Here is a 21,509-nt window from a genome sequence, read left to right as displayed (position 1 = left end):
TAAAATGCGTGTTTTCGGACCAGACATACAGCAGCGCTTGGCTGATGCTCTGTATTTGCTGGTTAATATGGTCATCAGATAATCTGGTCGAAAAAAAAAAAGGATAAAAATCATCACCCGTACGGGTCAAGTTGTAGAAAAGCGTTTGGTGCAGATAAAAGGAAAAGGGGGATCAGAAAATAATAGCTTGCTTTTAAGACCTGTTTTGTGGGCGATACTGGACCACCTGCCAGCTCTGCCTCCGGCTGTGAGCGCACGCCACTAGACTCTGATTGACAGGGAGGGTAAATAGTTGCTGGCAGGGCCCCTGATTGCATCTCTTGCCCTTGGCATAATAGAAGACATCGTGGAAGAGTGATAGTTACAGCCCTTCAACCACAAATTATTTTGGCATATCGTCTGAGCCACCTGAGATGCACGTATGTTTAGAGTAACCTGCGCCCAGAAAACCCAAACACACATTTGTCACTGCTACTTTAACTCAAGTCTTTTGGAGGAAGAGCTGGCAGCAAATCCTAATGGAGGAAGATACACAAAGTGTTAAGGTTAGCATCGAATCAGAGTGCATCGAGGGAAATGTTTACCAAACAGTACTGCAGGGATGTTGTAAAAATTTGAAGGGCTAATTTTTCTGGAATGCCAGTTGTTCTAGGTCACAGAATGTAAGATGTGGGATTTACCAGAGTAGGAGGAACAGTTGGCTCCCGGTGACTTTCTCCGCAAGAGGAAACTTTGTATGCTTTGGGAGAGCTGAATAGAGTCATTTGACTTAAAGCAGCAATACAGCACCAATTGAATTCATCTTATACCAGGAGCAAAAGAATGAGGAAAACTCCGGCGTGGCTTCCTTTGTTTTTCGTTGGCAAGGGGGAATGGCGCAATCGAGGTCGATGTTTGCACAACCATTACAAGGCAGGATGCAGGCTTCGCTGCCATGCTATGCGATTAACCCATCAGATTTGGAGGGACCAATCAAAGGGAGTCAAAATGAGAAAGGAAAGCAGAGGGCGATACAATGGAGCCAACATCAACAATCATTATATGACTCGTTCTACATCTGCTGCTTCAAACTGATGGGGTCTAATTTATGTTGAAGTATGACGAGTCTCTAGAATGTCACTTAGAAAGCGGTATCGGGAATGGGCACACTGCTTTATAGAGTTAAATATTAGACTGTTTATAAACCAATCACCCACTTTTTTCACTTTTTTTAGTTCATCTTTGTTCAAAGCAAAGCAAAACATCTTTGGAGTGAAATAGAATTGAGATTGCGAACCAACAATACAAAACAATGCCTGTATTTTCCGAGAGTGATAGTATGATTCTTCTCAAATAAAAATCTCAATCCAAAAGGAATTTGTTTCTTTGTGAGTCAGGTACCACAAAAAAACAACATTGGTTAAAATATTCTCAACATCGAACTTTATTTGTCTACACTGCTGTTTAATGTTTGCCAGCAAACACATTGCTGTGTATAAATATATATATATATAGCAGGCAATAAACAAGTGGAGTACACGCTAGAGACAAGCTGCTACAAAACTCATCATCTCTGAGAATGTGAGATTGTGACACAGTCCATATAACAGCCATAAAGACATTGCTTGCATCTCTTCGGAGCTGCAGGCGTTCACAAACTGTGCACAAATACAAAGGCAACAGTGGAAAGGTCCCTTTTGTCTGCTCAGCACTGATGAAACACTACCCACAGCGAACTTCAATCACACTGGAAAATGAGTTGGATATATGCTGTAACCCCGACAGTGTCATTAAACCTGTCACTCTGTCCCCTGGAGTGCGGGGAAGGGAGAAACACCACTGGCCTCCGCAGCACATCATGTAGCCCTGAGCTAAAGAAAATGCTACAATCCCCCACCCCCCCCCCCCTCCCTTCCCCTGTACTGCAGCTATCCGTCAGTCTGAAACCAACATGATGAAGATGTATAATTATTGCTTCTGCTTTATTTGTCCATAAACCCTCAAACGTCAAGCACTCAGACAATGGAATCACATCTATTCCAATGATGCTTGCAGTCGATTGTATCAAATGCTTTCACGCTAGAAAAGGGAGTCGAAATCTTACCACGTATATTGGCACACATTTAAACCAATGCAGCGTGTACACAGATTTGCAGGCCGACGCACAATACATAGACCAGAATAAGGCTGCACATGCCATCAGAGAGTAGCGTGTGATTGGCCTCTGTGGAGCGACTGCTTCTCTCATCATTAACTCCTCAGAGGATCACACTACTCTAATCACGCTAAGCCTCTCTGAATGGCGATGAAGTCAAAAACGTGGCCGCGCACACATTCACAGTGACTCAAATCATTAGACAGAGACACACGCCAAAACACACACTGCACATCTACCTCATCAACAACAGTGGCAAAAAAGTTGCAGCCTGTAAATGTCGAGACTAAATAGGCACCGGATGAGAGACTGCTATGAGGGAGTTGCATTTTAGGGACATTATAAAGCTGTTACTTGTAGGGGAATATCCTCCACATTACATTAACATCTCCATTTCCTGTTAAACACTGAAACAGTCTTGGCGTCTAAAAAGGGGGAATGTTTAATTAAAGTTTAATTTCACTTTTCACTGATAGCGGTACACAAAACGCAAATCATTTCTTTTTTTCAGCCAAAGAAATCATACCATAAAATCAAAGTATCCTCTCTCTGAGTCGATGATTTAAACACATGCATGAGAGTAGCAGCAGTAATTTCCATATTAGGTATCTATCGCACTTCCTGAAGTGACACCTCTGCAGTGGGTGTGAAAATCAGACGGTGAAGGCTGCATCGGCAATTTACTGGAAATAGAAAAGACCACGTCGCATTACGCTATCATCAAAAAAGCCTTGTAAAACTTACATCACAGATTTTATTTAATGATCTGTTTCCATAGAACTCAAAGGACATTACCACAAACATACATGACCATTGTTGTTACCACCCAAAAAAATAGTACAATATGGATCTGTTTTTGGCAGCCATTAGACCACAGGACAATAGAACTGAAAAAAATTGTGTGTCCTTGTGTGCGTATGTATGTGGAGCAAAATGTAGCACCGCGAAGGAACCAAGTCCTTCCCATCAGAGCTTGCCACAAGCTGCAATTAAATCTGATGACAGCACCAGCAATAGCTACTAAATTTTCCGAAGTGAACTGCGCTACAATAAAATACCCGGGAAGACTTTGCCTCAGGTCTCGCAACTGAATATTTTACAATCTCTGTGCCACATAGCTTTATTCTTCATTTCAGATAGGACACTGGTGTGAGTCCGGCAACAGCCTATCAGAAGTTTTAGTTTGTGAGTAAAGTGCATGGTCAAGTATATTTAGAAAAAACCCGTAGGCCTCTGTCCTAGTTCTTTCATTTCACTCATTTGGGGTCTCGTATTTTCAGTCCAATTTATTGCTTTCTCAGAGCTTATTCCGCAAAGACACATTCCATCTCCTCATAAAGTGAGAAGGCTTCTCATCCAAGAGAGATTGGAGAAGGGCTCAATATTGTGCCACAGGGACAAGAATGCTGACACTGCCTTAACATGGGACAATAGCTAAACGGAGTGTTGAGAGGCAGAATGAGAAAGGGAATGAAAGCATATCTTAGTGTATATGTATTGTTTGGAGGCTTGGACTGAGCTAGACTAAGCAGCTATAATTCCGCTCCTTGGCGCAATGTCAGGAGCTTTGCAAAAGGCCTTTTCCTGAAAATGCATAAATGCTGTCTCTGACATCCCAGTGTGTGCCGACACTATGTCTAATGCGTACTTGGAGCTCAGCTGACCTCTCGCCTTGGCACTTGTGGTTCTCTTTTTTTTTGTAAGGGCAAGTCTCTTTTGACAAAAGGATGACTTCAGTTCCTATTAGAATATTAAAGAAAAAAAGACAAGAAAGGGGACTTTTCCCATATGGTTTAAAGGGGAAAAAAGAGAAATGCTGAGCCACCTGTGGTTTTCTCTTTTTATGCAATTGTCTAGATTGCAAGACGAGTCCGTATGCATAAATTGACTTGAGTAAAGTCGCCGTGACTAATCACAGGAAGAAATGGCTGCGATGAATGAAAACAGGGTTGAGTCAGGGCAGTGCCCAGAGGACATTGTTGCCTATACTGTGGACTGGTCCAATAACCATTGCCTCTAACTCCTGATCATTAATTACCAGGCAGCCTTTTTTGCAGAATGACATATAGGGTATGCCCTTAAAATATACCTATACAACAGACCGAAAACAAAACGACATTTTTGATCTCTTGAATGCAAATGTGCATAATCCTTCATGATGAATTGTAATTTGTTTACTCGTTGGCGATGCCATATCAAACATCTGGCTTTTTAAAACGGTTCCAGTTAAGTACGGTGTAGACAGAGCCCTAAATAAGTCTTTTGCAATTACTATTTAGGGCTTTTTATTATTTATTTTCTGGGAAATGTGTTTACTCAGAGGTACTGACATAATTCATGAACAGAGGATTTCATAATTCATGACCCGAAAGATTTCCTGTTGAGGTTTGCAATGAGAAGAAATCCCTATAGTCCAATCTTACAGGCTTTGTCTCGGGGTGTACTTCATTTCATTTAATACCACTGAGCTACAATTAGGACGAGCTGCCGCTAAACAAACTCAATGCACTCCTTACAATCATTCGTCCGTCACTGGAGACACTATTAAAGAGCCCACTCATAATTCTAAACACATCCAATACATGTACACACGCATTAGTTACTGTCCTCTTTTTTCCTCACGCTTTCCTTCTTTTTATTCATACCGACCGGCTGTGACTTTTCCCCTCCATCCAAGTGCAACATCTCTTTCCCTTACTCTCTCTCTCTTTCCCCTTCATTAAAATGGACTTCCTAAAACCTCCATTCATCTTGCTGACAGCCTTTCTATCGATTGGCTTGGCGAGAGGGATGCAGCTTTAAATGGCTCTTCGGCCATTCTGGACGGGGACCGTGCTGGACAGAGGACAAAGGGGTGGAGAAGGCGCTCTCGGGTTTAGCTGAAGTAGGGAGTCAGAAATCTATTTCAGTCATTGGTGAGTAACATTTAAACTGCCCTGAGGCTAAGGACCAGAATTCACATGAAAATGACTCACCGGCTCAGTACTCAGGATTAGGCCGATGAGATCAGAAAATGAATTAATCTCACACTTTGAAAGCAGACACTTTAGTTCTCCTCCCAGCGTCACTTGTAGGCTGTTCCAAAAGTATCCTGAAAGCGAGCTTTATGCGACCACTCCAAAACATTTGTTTCACTTGGCGACACAGATGCAATTTATTACATTCAAAACCATGTGAACTAGCGCTCTGCTGGAGTGCGTTTCATCGGCCTCCATCCGTTATCATCAGACAACATGAAAAAAGAGCGGGCACATTGTGTCTCATCCCTCTAAGCGTGCAACATCAAATCTACCTGTCGGGATATAGGAAAAGACTTTTCTTATCTATAACGATCAACATTGTTGTGTGTTGCTGTGTAAATCCAGAAGCTGTTGGCCAATCGTGTGCAATACCAAATGATCTATTGGCTCTCGTCTGTAACCATATAGTGCACCGTGGCGGAAAGTGAACGGTCCGCTCCGACTGTGTCACTCTTAATTTGTCATCTAATCTGTCCCTCAGCATTGCAATTGATTGTAAGAGCAGGTGAGAAAAAAACCACGGTTTGATATTATAACATGAACTGCTTCACTTCCAAACAGCGAAGTGGTTAATTTTACCCACTGCAGAGTAGCATTTAGATATAAGTACAGTATTGTTAGAGCGGCCTTAACCGTGTCCCTCATGTTTCTTGTGTAATAACTCGTGATGAGTAAAAGTCTGCACAGATTGGAATAACTGAAATGTCTTCTCAAAACATTCCAATTGCTTGTGAAGAAGAAACATCAAATTGAGTGCAATAATCTGCAAATTCTACAAATTGATGAAACAAAAAATTGCAGAAAAACAGGTAGATGTTCCATTTATATAGACAAAAGTGCATGTAAACATACCACTCCTTGTTTCCCAGTTGTGTTCATGGCCCATTGGTTGACACTGGCTGTCCATCCTTCATGATTCATGGTTAAGCGAGCTGGCCGTAGAGGTGTTCTGAACCACTAGGCCGAGCAGGCGGTGGCTCATTAATAATACGATGTGGGCCGGGAACACTGCATCATGTATACTTTGGAATCTCTGTCTAGCGCGTATTGTCAGCTTCTTTTTCATGGTTGCTTTACGATTATTTCTAGTATTACTACAGATCTACTCCACTCATGCCCTCACCATGAATTTCAATTAAATTGCCATGTCGCTTCTTCCAATCCCAATTTTTAATCAGCCAAGAATTGGGTAGCAAGAGAAAGAGACAGTGGTGCCCATTTTCCCTTGTGCCATCCTTTATTAGTGTCAGTCCTGCGAAAGAATGAAACGGCACACGTTCATGTCCTAATGACTCTTTAATGATCTTCTCCTCGACAAGCTTGCTGACATACACTGACAAACTGTGACCCTGTCAAGAGGAACACCCACTTTTAGCGCTGTTGATCATTCCGTATTTAAAGGTTCAGGACTGCTATTGTACGAGCTGCTGAGTTTCAACAGAATTCAGGCAACCTCAACCTCGCCAACAGATAAACAACAGTGATAAAACGGTTTGTATCACTTTGTTAGGAGCAAAGTTTGTATACAGCAGATGGACTGAGAGCAAGCATACAGTGGATAAACAATTCCAAAGCTAAAAATGGGACTGCTGGTAGGAGGTAGAATGAACTGAGAAACAAAGTTTCTGCCTCTTGTACTTTTCCCTGATTGTGATTCACATTACAATTTGGGGTTGGGGGAGTCAGATGGCGAGTCTTTTGAACATCACACGAGACATAATTAGAGACTGCACTGCCGTCAGACCAGCTCAGTTTCTCCTAAAAAGTCACACTCAAAATTAGGGGGTTAACTCCCTCTTGTTCAACCTACTATTTAAGATGAAAACATCAGCGGCATACAAACAGGACGGCTTGACGTTTAAAAAGAAATGCAGTTTAACAGCTTTGTTTTACATTCACCTTTTTTAATGATGTTGACTTGTCCTGGATGAAAAAAAGTCAAAACAGCAACACAAGACCAAGATGTTTTTGGAAGTGTGATTGTGTTGATAGCTGCCGAAGATAAATCCAAAAGGCTGCGAGTTAAAGGAATACGAACTTTTCGCAAGTCATGACCTCACCGGTTAGGCCCGCAGCACACAGTCATGGCTGACAAAGCGCTCACTCTGAGCCTTAACACGCCTCTCTACTTTTTGAATTCTCATCCTGTTTCCTTTTAAAAGCTTGCACACATCCTTTTCTATTTCTTGGTGAAGTTTGTGCGAATCTGTCAAAGTTACAAATGTTCATTTTAAAAGCACTGTTGGCCAAATCAGGCCTGTTATTCTGTTGTTGGAGCCATATACGATGTTAGTGTTTGAGGAATCAGGAAGCAATTTATTATTTCTTTTGAAATCTGCTTTAGTAGAACAAGACAAGGCATATTGTTTTAGCAACTAATCTGGACATTTTAAGTGTAAACGAAGCATTGACATTGGAGCAAAAACAAACCATAAATTAGCTAAATTGTTTCAAAAGTCTTTCATTCTAAAGGAAGAGGTGGGGACAACTATTGGAAGAACAGTCCTTGAGGTTTGCTATTCATATACGTGACTAATGTCTTAAAAACAGAATTCTCTCCTTGACATGCCAGTTAAAGCAACAAGTTGGTGGATTAGGATTGCACACACCAGTTCTGTGAGGTTACTGAGTTTAAATTCTGCCACAACCTACAAGTACAGGGATGGGAGACAAGGGCTAAAAAAAAGAGGGGAAAGGGAGGCGGGGTTTAGGAGAAAAAAATATCCAAAATGTGAAAAAAAATATTGAAAGAAGAAAAAAGGGGAAATCTGTGAATATTTAGGGGTCAACTGTAGTTTTAAGTTGTGACATTATGTAATACCATGTGCCCCCACCCTTAGCAGCAATGATGAAAATCTGTGGCCCACTCCACAATTTCAGTTGCCTGCACTAGAATTTAAATGTAAAGTGCAGCAGATTCTTGTCAGACAATTTATGAAACAATTGTTTACTTCACAGTGCACAATTCCCCCAAACCTTACATTTCATCTTACTGTACTGGACAGTAATCTGTGCCACTCGTCTCAGACTCTTTGTTCTCCACTGGAAGGTAGACATGTTCTGGAAATCCAGTCAGAAACAACATCCCACCTCCGGCCTCTAGGAAGTGACCTCAACCGCAAAAAGGCCAGATAAAAAGTCCACAGCAGAAACAAAAACACAGACTCAGCCGTAATGAGCTATCCGCCAGGCTCCAGTGTGTACGGAGCGAGGCCAGGTGGTGTGACACACATATGACTCTGATTAGGGGGGCTTTCGGGGGACGGGAGGGAGGTTGGGCTTGTACTTGGCCAAGCAGGACATTACATGATTCAACTGTTCGAGAGCACCACTTTTCTATAATATCTCAGCATGGGGTGCAGTGTGCGGATTGCTAAGAACCTCCATGTGCATACTGGCCTCACCGGTGTGCTATGCAGATGAAAAAAAAAATCGGAATTTTACTGCTACAGACAAAGGTCCTTGCATACATTACTTGAGCACTCACAAGGCCCTCAATCTAAACTTGGACATCTATAAATCATACTTCTCTCTGCACATACCCTAAAAATGTGAAATGGGGAGATGTGGAGAAGACCTCTGATCTACTTTCTGAAATGTTTTGTCCAGCTGCTTTGTTCAGACTTTGACTGGACTGTTTAAATGCCTCATGATATCAGCAAGGACAAACAAGCAAACTCCACTGCCTGGTCGGAAGGATAAGGAATGAAGGGGAAATGGAGGCCATTCTTCTCTTCGGCTGATGGCAATTGTGTTGGAATACAAGCACCTGTCAGCTCCCAACAATGACCACAGAGGCCGACAGACAGGATGGAGGACGTCACAGGACAGTCTTTGTTTTCTCTCGATGTGTAATAAACTTCATTTGAGGTACATCCTCAAATAGACCTTTATTTACTGCAACATCAAACATCTAAATGCAGTTTACATATCTGCGTTTAGGTTTTGCAAGGTGAAAATGCCCATCGAAATGCTGCGTTCTTGAAATGCATCCCTCTTTCAATGTGACCTTCCTTTCCACTCAATTTCCTTTTCTTAAATAAACAAAGAGCAGCGGCATTTGTGTGTCCTTCAGGACAAAAACGAAGGCAGATGACAAGTACAGCACAATCCCACACAAACCGCTGATAAGACCCTGAAAAAATGCCGCCACCTTTAGTTATTATCTTGTAAAGGTAGTTTGCTTTTTTCATTTCAAAATGTGTGGGCTTCTTACCTCTCTATCTTTCAGCTTCATGGCGAGGACCAGCTGGTTCCGATGGTTGGTCAAAGCCTCACGATAGTTTCCCTTGGAGAAGAATGCCGAGCCTAAATTCCCATGAGCACGACATTCCCCTGTTTGGTCACCTGGAGATGAATTCGATTCATTATCCTCAGGGCAGCAGGTGATTACAAAGCAGACTGAGTTTCAGAACATTTCGAGCCATCAGTGTTCAACCATGGTGTGACCCTTAAGGGGAAAATGGATGGCGCACATTCTCCACAGTAGAATAGTTTTCCTGACAGCTAGTAGTGTTAAACTCAGCTCTCCAAGGTTTAAATGGAAACGTCTTATTTCATTTTAACAGAGAGGCTTCACACACATGTCCCAAATAAACAAAAGTTGCAGATGAACTATGGTAGAATCCTAGTTTGACATCTGCAAAGGCTTTGTTTGCTTGGTCATATTAGATTATTCCTTCATTTCTTCCTCAAAACGACAATAAAGAGCTTTTTGATGGATGTAAAAGACAACTGTATGAGACATTCAGTAAAATCTGGAGCACTAGCTCTGCCCTGGGAAGATTGAAATTTCGGGGGATTAACAATTTTAATATGAGTATCTCACTGGTAGCAAAAGTTCCTAATCTCCTCACATATTTTATTGTACTCATAACAACTACAAAAAAAGTATCGTTGAGTTAGGTTTTTTTTTTAGAATGTTTCATTTCTTTTCATTGCTGTATTTTTAAATTTTGCAGTGCTGTTGCTTATGTGTTGCTCCTCCTCAAGTGTTGTTAATGTGGCATTGTTGAAGTTTTATATTTACCATTACATCTACGCTAATTTGCATGAGCCATTCTATGGTTTGAAAAAATACATTGTATGCCTCGGTTGAACATCTTGGCCTTAAAATACTAGACATTTAATGATTACCGTATTTTCCGGACTATAAGGCTATAATTTGGGGTTTTTAGGTGCGCTTTATAGTCCGGAAAATACGGTAATTTGAATGATTAGTATCCCCAGCCATCAACAGGGGTTCAATGTATTGTACTTCAGATTATTGAAACTATTTTTGTAAATAAAAAAAAAACATTAATTAAGGCCCTGGCATCCATTGAAGATTTCGAATTGTGTCAATTGCTACAGTTCCCAGTCATCTCACCTAAGGTCTTGGCCACATCCAAGTCCTGCTGCATGTAGCCTGTGCTCTTCTCGGTATTGCCCAGGGACCAGTGGGCGCTGCTGAGAGCTGAGAAGACAGAGCCGCGCAGCTTGAGGCTGCAAGTGCCGATCTTCAAAGCTGCTTCGAGAACTACAACAGAAGCTGTGTGGTGGCCAGCTGTCAGCAGCTCCTGGCCGATCACAGACACCACCACAAAAGGACTCTTGTCCAGCTTCATCTTTTGCAGCTGTTGATAAGTTGGCTCTAGAGACTCTGCAGGAGGAACAAGAGTGAGACCGGGATTAGACGCAGAATGTGAAAAAAGCGACCAAGATATAACCTTTTGCTGAGATGCTGATTGACAACAATATCTGGCTTTGTTACTGCTCTGGCAACTTTGTTGAATGTTTATGCTCAGTGATGTTGCCTGAAGTCAAATATTTTATTCTCAGTGAGTGTCTGACCAAAAGCACTCTTTGTGTCTTCACCAAGGGAGAGCTTTCACTGACACGTCACCTAAATAATTTTCAAGTGCCCCGAACCCAAATTGACAACTGCAAAGGCAGGCACGTTACAATAGTATTGCGAACAATAAAAATGAGGTTTGAACAATTGTAGGAATAAAGTAAATATGTGATAATGAGAGAATAGAGCAGACTGAAGGAACGTTGATGTATGTGGTGCACAAGTCGTAGGGGGCATAGCAATGCAGAGCAGAGACACACAAGGTGACCTTTGAAGAGGTTGAAAATGCTCACAATGACATAAATCAATGGTGGGCCGCATGGGATTGGGGATTCACAACCCCTTCAGATTGCATGCCCTCTGGCAGACACCAGTATTGAACAAGCGGATCAGGGGTGGCTTGGAGGAACACAGCTTTTGTTTCAATTGCTTATACTAACTGAGACATATCTACAAAAATATGTATTGTGTTTGGAGGAAGATTCATCATGATGGTCACGCAATGTGTAATGCACCGCCACAATTCTGAGGTGGATTGGGACTGGGCCAGCCCACAAATGGGGAAAATAAGATGTTTTTTTTCCCCTTCTTTCTAATCATTAGCACTTCAACAGCCCATTATTGCAACTCCTAATAGGCCTGCAAGTTTGTTGGGAAATTAGCAAAGTTGGTAAATTTTACTGTCCTCTTCACTACACTTGCTTTTTTTTCATCCTTGAAAGTCTGCTCCATGCTTTGCCATATACACTTGATAATTGCAATTCTTTGAAGCATTTGAGCTTCTTTGCTTACTGTTATAAAGTCTATTTGATGGCCACACTGAAAATACTGTGATGGCTTTGAAAGCTCATGGGGTCTTCATACATACAAATAAGAGAATTTGATACTCAAGAGTTCTAAAATGTTACTTTTTTTGCACACAAGCAATTTTCAATGGTAATAGTGAGGAGTTGTTTCCTATGTCAAGTCAAGTCAAGTCAAATTTATTTGTATGTGATTTTTTTTTTTTTTCAAATTTCAAACAGACTCAAAGTCGACTTGTATTTTAAAATTGACTGTGTTCAATGTCAGCAGTTCCATTGTAAATATGCCAAAGTACGAAACATCGCGTTAGTCTTCCCATTGCATAACTAGTTCCGCAATCCGCATCACTATTTAGAGGGGAAAAAAGCCTACTCAGGCTATTGGAACACACCCAACCATTCCTGGAACACCACAAAGATGCAGATTCACTTACACACTCATACACAATGCAATGGAGAGTCTGTAGAACATTGCTGTTGAGGTACTTGGCACAATGTCATGCTTACAGAGAGAGGTGGCATATAAAAAGCCATTCATGGATTGTAATTGCCTTTTGAAGTGACACAGAGAGCTGCATCATAAATTAAACATGGAGAGAATCCTTTAGGGGGAAAATTGGTGTCATGACTGCTGCATTCGTGAACGCTGCTAGTTATGACTAGCCCTGAGTGTATTGTTTCTCACACAGGTGCTAAAACATCACACGCGTGAACACAAGCAGTCAAATGCTAAATCCTTACAACCTGCATAAAGACAATTATATATACTACATATAGTACTGCATAAGAGCAAAACAGAGCAACATTGTTGCAAAAGGAGAGAGAAACTGGGGGTAACATGGCAGCTTAAGAAGAAGAAATTATCCAGGACTGTTCATTCTTTCAGAAAGATTTATTTTGATGACTGTAACCAATTGTGTGGTATCGCGCAGGCTCATCTATGAAAATTAGGTTATCACTGATATATTACTGTTATCTCAAGGTGATTGTTTTAGGCAAATGAAAATCAGTGCAGTGAGACAAAGGGATCACTAACACCTCAAAGCCGAGATGGTGGCGATTTCTCACGAGCCCAATTAACAAAGAATGGAAACCTTGTCGAAATCTCACAAGGATGTTTAACTCAGCTCAATTATGCGGCGGAGAAAAAGGTGGCAGAAATTATTTCCTCAGGATGGGAAGGCAAATGGAAAACTTATAATTAAAAGTATGCCCCACCCACTTTAGACTTGTAAAAAAGTTCACACATTGAATGAATGAAAAAATATGAACTATTGATTTTCTAATTTACTAAAAGTTCATAAGAGCCGAGATGAAGAGCGGCATCTTCCTTTTATTAGACCATCTTTGGAAACTAATTTGACTTGATTAAACTGTCTACTAAATTGAGATTCATTAGTAATTCTGATCTGTTTGTGATGAATAAAAAAAAAATAAAAAAAAGATGTATTGCAATGAAAACATAGGAATGTGGCACTTAAATTCTTTATATGTAATTTGAAAACTTCTAGACCCGTTTACGATGGTGACTATTTGATCAGTTCTGATGCCCCCGTTGCAGTTTGAATTTGACTTCAGGCGGCTGGACTGGAACAAAAACACCACAGCATCCGTTTAAAAGACAATCATTTATCATGGCAAACGATAGAGGCAGTGGGTGGTAGTGGTGCCATGATGTGAAACATTCTTGTGACGGTTAATGTGGTGGGATCGTCTGTGTGGAAAAGACCCAAATTCCAGAGAAGCTGTGAAGATGTGTAAAACGCAGATCAGGACCAAATCATGACACTCAACTGCTTCCAATTAACCTGTTTATCTGTGAAATGTTCCAAACGGGTGTTTTTCCAGCATTCCTCAACTTTTCTAGCCTTTTGTTGCCCCTGTTGCTGCTTTTGTTGGAAAGTGTTACATTCATCAATTTCAAAATGAGATTACCGTATTTTCCAGACTAGAAAACGCACCGGACTATAAGGCGCACCTTCAATGAATGGCCCTTTTTAAAACTTTGTCCTTATATAAGCCGCACCAGACTATAAGGCACACCATTAATGCATCATGTCAGATTTTTAATCCAAATCATTCTCCATTTTATCTTTTTTATTTCAACTTCAGATGCAACAAATTACTTTATAATCACAAAATACTGATCATAGTCTTTTTGATTCATGATTCATAGTCTTCAACGGGCCACTTATGATTGATGTCATGACACAATGCTTCGGCCCAGTTTAAATTTAGGAGTTTGGTCCATATATAAGGCGCACCGGACTATAAGGCACACTGTGGGCTTTTGAAAAAAGTTTGGGTTTTTAGGTGCGCCTTATAGTCTGGAAAATACGGTAGCAAAAAAAAAATCTGTTTGAACATTAAACGACTGTAGTGTGCAATTATTATTATTATTATTATTATTATTATTATTATTATTATGTTCTGGTTTTTCTTATATATTTTAAACAAAGTTGCAACTTCAATGGAATTTCAGGGGAGCAACACTTGCTTTATCTGTCAATGGGCCTCTTTCAACATTTCTGGCCCTGAAAAGCGTCCCCCACACAATTCTAGCCTTACTCTAGCATTGTGATGGCCAACAGCTCGTTCTATGTTCCACATGGAAACATCATAGGGGGGAGAAAAATCTGCTACAACGATCAGAAAGGAATTGGAGGTGAGAGCCCTACTTTCCACTTGCGTGTGATTTCTTTGTTGTGGAAAATACTGGATGAGTCACATGATAGCGTAACAGCTGCTTGCATCTGGTATATGGAGCAGAGACCTTGATCCACACAAGGCCTGCGTGACAGAGAGAATGGGCTGAATTATAGATGACACATTGGTGTGAATTGAGGGGAAACACATATGATGTTAAGTGTAACCAAAGAAAGTTTTCATTAACTCAGCCTATACGGAGTCCTTGAAAAATGTCTTGATGATTGTCACTGATTCAAGCTGATTCAGCTTGTTTTTAAATTCTTTGGGGAAGCTACAACTACAACCTAATGGCATCTACAAAAAGACTAAAGAGATGTACAGTACATCCCAAACACTTTCAGAATAAAAAAAAAATGAAAAAAAAAGCAGCTCTTTCTTGTCCAAATACAAACAACCTAGTTAAAATGCAGTGGAGACGAGAGAGTGTAGCTGTGTTTAAACTTACAACTGCTTTGAATGATTAAACGATTAAAGCGCAATACAACTTTCATGTTGAATTAAAAATGAGTTCCAAGCCAAAGGAATAAATTATGGCTAATGCATTAAGGCCAATTCACCAATGTCTACAAGAGGCACGTTTTGATATTCGATTATACTGAGTGTTTTTCAAATAAGTAGTTGCAAAGTTGTAATGTTTTTTCATTCCAGTCAAAATGCATGGGTTAAGTAAGTAATATCCTGGGATTAAGGCAGGATATTGTGCCACTCGCAATCTTTCACATATCAGCAGACGTTTGCCAACCAACACTGGTTATCCTCCCTGTTTACAGGCCTAACATTGATTAAAGTCCCGGTGTGCCGGCGGTCTTTCTGAGAGGATCACTGCTCTTAATCCTTCAACCTAGCAAACATCTCTTCAACACACCTTGGATGGGTTCCTTAGCTGGACGCGCCAAGCTGCGGGGAATACGAGAAACAATTAAGAGATTAAAAGGCCCTGGTCCCCCCTACAGGGAGGACTCATTCCTGTCCATGGGCCTTCAATCTGGGCTTGCACCCAAGCTGTTTTCTTGTTTTGGTTCCAGTTACGAGCGCACTTGTACTTGACGTCCCTCAAATTTATTCACTTAATAGTCTCTAAATGCCTTCTTGCTAAACAAAAAAAAAACGCTAAAACTGAGGAAAATAATCTTACGAAAAAAAAAATTCGTGCCACTGATCTCCTGGTTGAATTTCCATTTTGAGTGGTTAAACAAGGTCCCAGATAGAAACAGCTGCTGTTTACAGTTGAATTTGGAAGAGGGGGATGCTGATGCTCTTGGTCCACACAGATCTGAAGCATATTAAATTCCACTGCAGTGGTCATCTGAAGTGGAACCATTGCCAGGTTTGTTTAGAGCCTCATTAGACTGCCTCACGCTGATTACTCATGCACAGTTAGGTCAGTGCAGTTGGATGATAATGATGCATAAACAGAAAGCCCACAGTTTAGTCTAAATCTCGGCTTGAGCAAACTATTTATAAATCCACTCAGCTCTAGGGAAACTGCTTTGTCAGGGCCAGGCACACACAATGGCATTAGTGTCGGATCTTCGTTAAGATAGCGGGCTATCTGCAAGAGGGATCAGACTGACAATAAGGTACGCTGAAAATGGAGGCATCGAGCCTCGGAGACGGTGGGGGAAGTACATGACACCACCAGTCAGTCCTTAGACAGAGAGAGCCGGCCTTCCCTCACAATGAGTAAATAGTGACAGGGAAAGTCAGCCAAACATGCTTATTGACTGACACAATAGGGGGATAATCGCAGACATTTTGGCACCCGTGGGACAAAATCTATGGAGATGGCCAGACAGACCGACAGGTTCCTTCAGCACACGTAGACATCGACTGACATACACCTGCATACATAAACAACATGCTAATGAGGTTCTTACCCCGGAGAGGCGATTTCATGGTAGCTTCTACCATGCCCACCAGTAGCTGAAGGCTCTTGGGATCTTGGGCCAGCCCGGAGGCAAATGCGGCCAGTGCGTCGGCATGGCGACCAAGGTACTGAAGGGCAACACCCTGTCGGAAGTATGCCTGTTGAGAGAGATAGTTGACAAACTTTAGTCATGGCAGGAAATATTAGAAACTTTTGTTTTACCCAACGCACTCCTCGCGCAACATTTTCTCTATAAACCATATAAGCAGTTATCAAGCGCTATTATTCAGCTTTTATTATACTGACTCATTACACGGCACTTTCTGGGTGCTTTCTCGGGAACGATTATTATTTTAGCTTTCTAAGTGCGCTTTCTTTCCTGTAGCAAGGACAGGCACATAACCATAGCAGTGATAAAACTGTGACTGTGCCACATAAAAAAAAGGGTAAGGGAAAGAAAAAAGGGAATGGGCTATGGTCCAATGAAAAATGTTCATAAATAGCAAAGAGTGAACGTTCCCTTTCTCAGAGCATACTTGTAAAATGACAACACATTCGGTATTTTTTGCTTCAGGATTATACCGGTGCCATAAACTAGGATATTTGATTTGGTTCTTGAATCAGACAGAAATTACCTGCATTTGTCATTTAGTCACAGTGTTGACAGAATAATAATTCAGGACCATATAAACTGCTTGACGGGCTGCAGTTTTTTGTAACAGCATAGCTCTACCGCATGATGGAATATCTTTATTTTCATGAGAATTGTACACGCTTTGACCAAAAAAGTCACACAATTTAATTAGTTAACTTTATGATCACATTTATCAAAATAATATGCCCAACTCCCACCTTAGCTTTGATATTATGTCAAAATATATCAATTTAATGGGAAAACCAAGGAGTGACATGTTCACGGCACATTTTCGGAGTTACGACAGGATTTGCAGCTCATGTTGAGGAACATTTTACAGCTCGTACATAAAATAGTGATTTTTGAGGGATCACATTGCGTCATTAACAGAAACCAGTTCACGTCCTCGGCCAAGTGAGTCTTTATACAAGATTCTGATTGAGTTTACCAACAGTAGCAGGCAGCAAGTGAATTTCATCCAACTCTGTCTTTTCAAGCCAAGCCACTAAATCCTACCAAAAGCCAGCAAACTGTCTCAGTAAAAAGTCCTGGAAGCACAGCGTTACAGCAGTAAAGCTTGAGGAAAATGAGAAATGGGCTGTACATTACGTTATAACGATTGAACTACCATGACGGGAATTCGACGTTTTCCCTTATGGGTGTTTTTGAATGTTCGAGCTCACTTGTGACGACAGTGAAGAACAATCTGGCAATGTCCGTCAATGCAACAGCTCCAAAAGTGGCACAAAGGATAATTTGCTATTAGAATCTCGGAAGTCTTTTCATTAGTCTTTACAAGCTTCTCTGTTAGAAAAAGGTAGAAAGCCTGCAAATGAAAGGGGCCGGAGGGACAAACAAAAATGAGACAGGACATTGAATTTAGACACCAGTAATTAATTTTGCTTCCATTTTAGCACCTCCTCGCTCTCCCGCTGCCCACTGACTACCAATGTGTCCATAACACCTTCAATTAAATCTCCCTTGTCTTGCATCACAACTCTATTGAAAACAGTCAACCAACAAAAATGTGATTCAGAGTATTAATCTTTGTCCTAACTCTGTTCTTATACGGGGGGGGGGGGGGGCGCCGGACGAGGTAGCCGCTCAATAATAATTGCATTTGGTGGCGGTGGAGTTTGGGCAGGACACACTGGTGAGAGCACAGAGGCCAACAAATGTTCCGCCCAGGGGAACAAAAGACATTTAAAAGCACTTCTCTCTTTGATTAGATTTAGCCAACAATATGCGCTCCAAGAGGTCTTTGCCTTTATTCTCTCAAGTGGCGTACCCTGACTGGCAAAGAAAAAGATGCAAAAAATAAGGCTTGCTTCAAACAAAAATTGGCATCCTTTTGATTTCCCCTGCGCGCTGCTACAGACAGTTAAAGAGAATTCAGAAAAAGGAGAGTGCATTAAAATATTGCAAACACAAGCACAATGAATGCTTAAGTGAAACAGCCGCCGCAAAATATGACAGAACCAATGTGCCATATAGCCGTGTAAGATTTGTTTTTTCTTTCATTAATCTTTCACTGCCTTCAACTATCAAGCAGCTCCACTGACATGCACAAACACAATATGACTTCCACTGTGTTGTCAAGGCACTTCAAGCAGGCTTTCTCATGAAACAGATTTCTTTGAATTAACTTGCATTCAAATGTGTGTAGATATGAATTTCGAGAGGAAAAACTGAAGACTAAGCGTGGCAAATTTGAGTGAAAGTTTTAGAGCAGTCATAGGTAACCCTTCAAAAAGTGGCCATTGTTGAAAAATTGATTGACATAACAAAATTGCCTGAAAATGACAATGTGGGGAACCAAGAAGGGAGTGTTTGTGTTTGTCATGCTTCACTTTGCTCTTTTGCTGCTTCCTCCACATTGTCCTCATTTTGGCAGTTGGCACACTGAATTTACCTCACGAGCGGCCTTCCAGTAAATGTTAGAGCCATCTGGCAACTCCTCTGACTTCCTGCAGTGGAAAATCACCTAAATAGTACAAAGTAAAAGAACAAAGCAACTGAAATACCACCGCCAGACTGGTAATGTTATTTTTTTTTTTAAAAAGGGGGAGGTGTGGTCTATATATTAGCCTTGCACAACCTTCTTTTAAATTTATGCATAACAGGATCTTTTCTAAAAACACAGCAGCTTCGAGGTGTTTCTACGACGATTAGCACAGTTAGCTCTTGGCCAGACAGAGAGAGAGACAGCACGGGAGAAGAGAGCTTTGCCCTTTGAACACTAATATTCAAGTCCTCCAGTCAAAAACAATCTCCCCAAACTGCATGCAAATTTAGACTCTCCGAGGGCCCAATCCCCACAGATTACAGGCGCCTCCTAAAATGCATGTGTTGTGCATTTTGTGCAGCGGAACATTCACCATAGGAGGCTGGAGATAACGCAGAAGCTCTACTGTATAAGCTGAAAGCTTTTGAACCGCCGTGCTTCTCAGCTTTGCCTGTTTAAGGTATCAATGTGTTAATGACACAGAAGAGTGGAACCAACGGCAAGGTTTGCCACCCGTGGGTAAAATTCCTGAATGCTTATGCACGTGTATGTGAGAGAAAAAGAGAGAGAGAGAGAGAGAGAGAGAGAGAGAGAGAGAGAGAGAGAGAGAGAGAGAGAGAGAGAGAGAGAGAGCCTCAAGAAGATATACAAATAAGAGGGCTGATAAAAGCTTTTTTTGTTTCTCAAGCCTTTTAATATTTTATGAATGCTTGTTTGATGTACTTTTAAATATTCATGTCTTTATGCTTAGGAGGAAGAAGGAAATGATGCAAAAGGAGAAGTGATTCACGAAGTAACACTGTGACACAAAAGAGTGCAAAAAAAAAAAAAAAAAGAACTACATAGCACTGTCACATATGTACCCATTCTATTTTACAACATACACTTGAACATGAATGAGATTTCTTCAGCACTGTTGTTCAGAATGAAGCCCACATTTTGAGCAGCTGAACTGAAAGTTGACAAGATTAAGTTGGGAAGTTTCACGCAAGACAAGCTCTTAGAGGATTTTTTTTCTATTAACAGATTAATGCCTCACTGACTTCTTGGGATCATTTGAGGAGACTACAGCCAAAGTGGTGTCTTCAACGCTGAAAGCATGCCTGTAAGTGATTGCACTCGTTTATCCCTCAGTGTCAAACACATTTAAGAAGGTAAATATTGATCACATTATGTGTTTGGGCATTATCTAAATGCTTGAAAAAAAAATTCTTCCTGAGAATAGAATTAGGGATGTCAAATTACGTTAATTAAGATAAATTAATTACAGTCAATTACAGTGTTGTTGTTTTTTTTTTAATCACTTAAATGTGTTTTTTAATCTCTAAATTGACAGTGTCTAAATGCTGATGAGATCCATTTTTACATGTTGGGTCTTCTTTGCACATGATTGGTTGGAGGGTTGAAAACAATGTTCAATCACCCCATAAAGTGGACACTGATTGGCTGCCATTGTGTTTGTCCTAAACTGATACACTGCTTATTTCGATGAGATTGATCATGTCTTGGTGATCATATAAGCAAATTCTTTCGTTCAGACATTAAGAAATCTTAAGGTGTTACTTGCTGACAGTTTCGACTGATTCTCCAGTCTTCCTCAGAGCCGTCATTTTTAAGGTGTTACCTGCTGACAGTTTCGACTGATTCTCCAGTCTTCCTCAGAGCCGTGACAGAACTGTCAGCAGGTAACACCTTAACATATTTTATTGTCTAAACAAAAGAATTTGGTTATATAATCAACTGCTATTGTAGTTGGGAGTGAAAGTTGAGGACTGATGAGGAGCAGAGAGAAGACGTGAATGTGAGACTTGTCCATCCGGTGAACGGTAAATTTAAGTTTAAAAATGACCCTGACGGCACCACTGATAAAGGTTGAGTAATTTGCCGTCTTGGTATGGAGTTTGCTTACCACGTAAGCAGCTCAAGTTTAGCCTACCATATAAATGCAACGCACCCAGCCGCGACTGCAAATGACAGCAGCAAAGACATTAAAAATATACTGAGCAATAACAAAGCTTTTTGCCAAACTAAACTCAAGAACACCCTGCCTGCGGATGAGTAAGTCTGCGACCGACAGGCTGACGAATGTTCTTGCCAAGATGCAAGTGGATGGCGATGAACTTCAAATAACTCCAGATCATGATTCATTTACCTCGAAATGTTTCTACTCTCTTGACAGCACTAAATATAATTTTCTGAAATGTCTTGGTCAGATTGCCAATTAATTTCTAGGTGTTCCATATTTCTTGTTCAACAACATATTTGAACATGGGTGTCTAAATACTTGCATTATAAAAATTCATCTTGGAATGACATAACTGGAACTGACATTTGAGCTTACCGGCGACAGATGGATTTGTAAAATCAAAACTACAGTCCTGTCTTCTCTGTCTAAAGATACAGAAGAACCCCTGGCATGCAATAGTCAGCTTATGAACAGAATGAACACTGTTCAGGCTTTACGTATCAGTGGTTACGTGATTGGTGGTAACCAGTACAAGAGA

At 40.9% G+C, this 21,509-nt stretch overlaps 1 protein-coding gene across 3 annotated transcripts in view; it reads right to left on the bottom strand.

The window, feature by feature from the left end:
- LOC147057949 (tetratricopeptide repeat protein 28-like) overlaps positions 1–21,509 on the bottom strand; it is a 102,108-nt gene that overhangs the window by 37,287 nt on the left and 43,312 nt on the right. For 2 of the 3 annotated variants that reach the window (XM_085910583.1, XM_085910585.1), the window contains exons 2-4: positions 16,377–16,524; positions 10,523–10,795; positions 9,371–9,501 (exon numbers count right to left, since the gene is read on the bottom strand). In XM_085910583.1, the coding sequence (XP_085766709.1) occupies positions 9,371–9,501; positions 10,523–10,795; positions 16,377–16,524 (552 nt within the window). Of the gene's footprint in view, positions 1–9,370; positions 9,502–10,522; positions 10,796–16,376; positions 16,525–17,001; positions 17,090–21,509 lie in introns of those variants that run through there. The other variant, XM_085910584.1, reaches the window with a different exon arrangement.

The sequence above is a fragment of the Syngnathus leptorhynchus genome, chromosome 4 (assembly GCF_054491065.1).
Source record: "Syngnathus leptorhynchus isolate UIUO chromosome 4, UIUO_Slep, whole genome shotgun sequence".
In the NCBI taxonomy this organism is placed as follows: domain Eukaryota; kingdom Metazoa; phylum Chordata; class Actinopteri; order Syngnathiformes; family Syngnathidae; genus Syngnathus; species Syngnathus leptorhynchus.
The sequence above is the reverse complement of the archived record's forward strand: the minus strand, read 5'-3'. Positions and strand labels throughout refer to the sequence as shown.